The sequence below is a fragment of the Cynoglossus semilaevis genome, chromosome 16 (genome assembly GCF_000523025.1).
Source record: "Cynoglossus semilaevis isolate Cse_v1.0 chromosome 16, Cse_v1.0, whole genome shotgun sequence".
NCBI lineage: Eukaryota > Metazoa > Chordata > Actinopteri > Pleuronectiformes > Cynoglossidae > Cynoglossus > Cynoglossus semilaevis.
This window is the reverse complement of record NC_024322.1, coordinates 13,797,914-13,799,684: the sequence shown is the minus strand read 5'-3', so window position 1 is coordinate 13,799,684 and position 1,771 is coordinate 13,797,914. Positions and strand designations below refer to the sequence as shown.

General features: G+C 40.0%; 1 protein-coding gene across 1 annotated transcript in view; it reads left to right on the top strand.

Annotated features, from left to right (window-relative positions):
• akap17a (A kinase (PRKA) anchor protein 17A) overlaps window positions 1–1,771 on the top strand; it is a 6,883-nt gene that overhangs the window by 2,012 nt on the left and 3,100 nt on the right. Inside the window, 4 exon segments of the mRNA XM_017039652.2 lie at window positions 1–174; window positions 290–502; window positions 1,411–1,559; window positions 1,647–1,771. The exon segment at window positions 1–174 is cut by the window's left edge and continues 12 nt beyond it; the exon segment at window positions 1,647–1,771 is cut by the window's right edge and continues 73 nt beyond it. Of these exon segments, the coding sequence (XP_016895141.2) occupies window positions 1–174; window positions 290–502; window positions 1,411–1,559; window positions 1,647–1,771 (661 nt within the window).

The window sequence follows — 1,771 nt, the reverse complement described above, 5'->3', positions numbered from 1 at the left end:
TGGGACTCGTTTTTCCGCGACGCCAGAGACATGAATGAGACGCTGCCAGGAGAGCGACCTGACACCATCCATCTGGAAGGACTCCCTTGCAGGTGGTTTAGTCAGAAGGACAGTATATATCCAGACCGGCCGTCTGAACAAGCCCTAATCGATGTTTTCCAGACATTTGGCAAGGTGGGAACATGTAACTGCATTTCCAGAACACTAGATAATGTGTTCTTGTAATCTATCAGTGTTCATACTGTGAAGTCTCTTCATTTCTGCTAATATTCCACTGGTTTAATTTCAGGTGCGAAACGTTGACATACCCATGTTGGACCCGTACAGAGAGGAAATGCTGGACAAAAACTTCAACACATTTAGCTTCGGTGGTCATCTGAACTTTGAGGCATACGTTCAGTACCAGGAATACTGTGGCTTCACCAAAGCCATGGATACACTCCGTGGCATGAAGCTGATGCTGAAAGGTGAAGATGGAAAGGCGGTCGCCTGCAACATCAAGGTAGGCATTTATTTATTTATTTATTATCACATGGTTTCATTAGAGTCTGTGTTTGTGTTTATTGCCACATACAAAGATTTTTTTTTTATTGGTAGATTATGATAAATAAAATTAGAAAGAGACGTGATAGATGTGATATGTATGTGGTTAAATATATATATATATTTTATATGTATCATATTCATTATATATATATATAATGTAAAAGAATACATCTATAAACATGAGTTTTTAGCCCCAAATTCTCAGAAATTTACTCACTGTTTCCTCCACCTCTCTCGGCCTTTCCAGTTTTTGAACATGTGCTATTTTAAGTCTGGTGTTGTTCACTGGCACACAGCAGCTTTACGACCATTCCGTGGAATGAGAGTTAAATCTGCATTGTCATTATTTTCTGGGGAGTGAACGTAGAGGACAGTGTGATCTGTTAATCCACCGACCTAAGCTCCACAGTAAAGTCCACATCCAGGTGGATGGTCCAATAAAACATATGTACCACAGGAGGCTAAGCTGCGTGTGTTGCTATCTGTTCTAATTACAGAGAGCGACCTCGATGTGTTGTGCCTGCTTAACATTGGTAAAGTATAGTATTTAACGCAAATTTAAAGAGCCACTAGCTCACTTACAACAACATTAGAATAGTTTCTCATCCTAGGCTGTTTGTGGGCATTTTTTATGCTAAATAAAAAGAAAGATTTAATGTGATTTTTAGCCCAGTTAGTACTGTACTATTAGTACATATATATTTACTTTAAAGACTGAGGCAATCAAGGTATAGAAGCAAACAGTGTCCTGTGTGATTTGTTCAGTAGGAAATGTGAGTGTGTGTATTTTTCCATAAAAGAGAAAAAATGTGTTCTTCTGTGTATATTTAGATTATAAATTCCCTTTGTTTGTTTTCTCTCCAGGTGACCTTTGATACCAGTAAACATCTGAGTGAGTCAGCACTGAAAAAAAGAAACCTGGAAAGGATGAAATTACAGGAGCTGGAGAGGCAGAGGGAGGAGCAAAAACGGAAGGAAAAGGAAGAGGAGGAGCGACGTAAGGAGGCGGAGAGGTACGACTGGAGAGGAAAAGATCGATGAACTAAATGTTTCTTCTGTCTGTTGAGGAATTTTCACACTGTAAACTTTTTTTGCCCCAGAAAACAGAAGGAGCAGGAAGAGGAGGAGAAGGAAAGGAAAAAGGAGGAGAGGCTGCGGAAGAAAGAACAGAAAATACGGGAAAAGGAGCAAAGGAAGAACCTGAAGAGAGTCAGGAGGCAGCAGG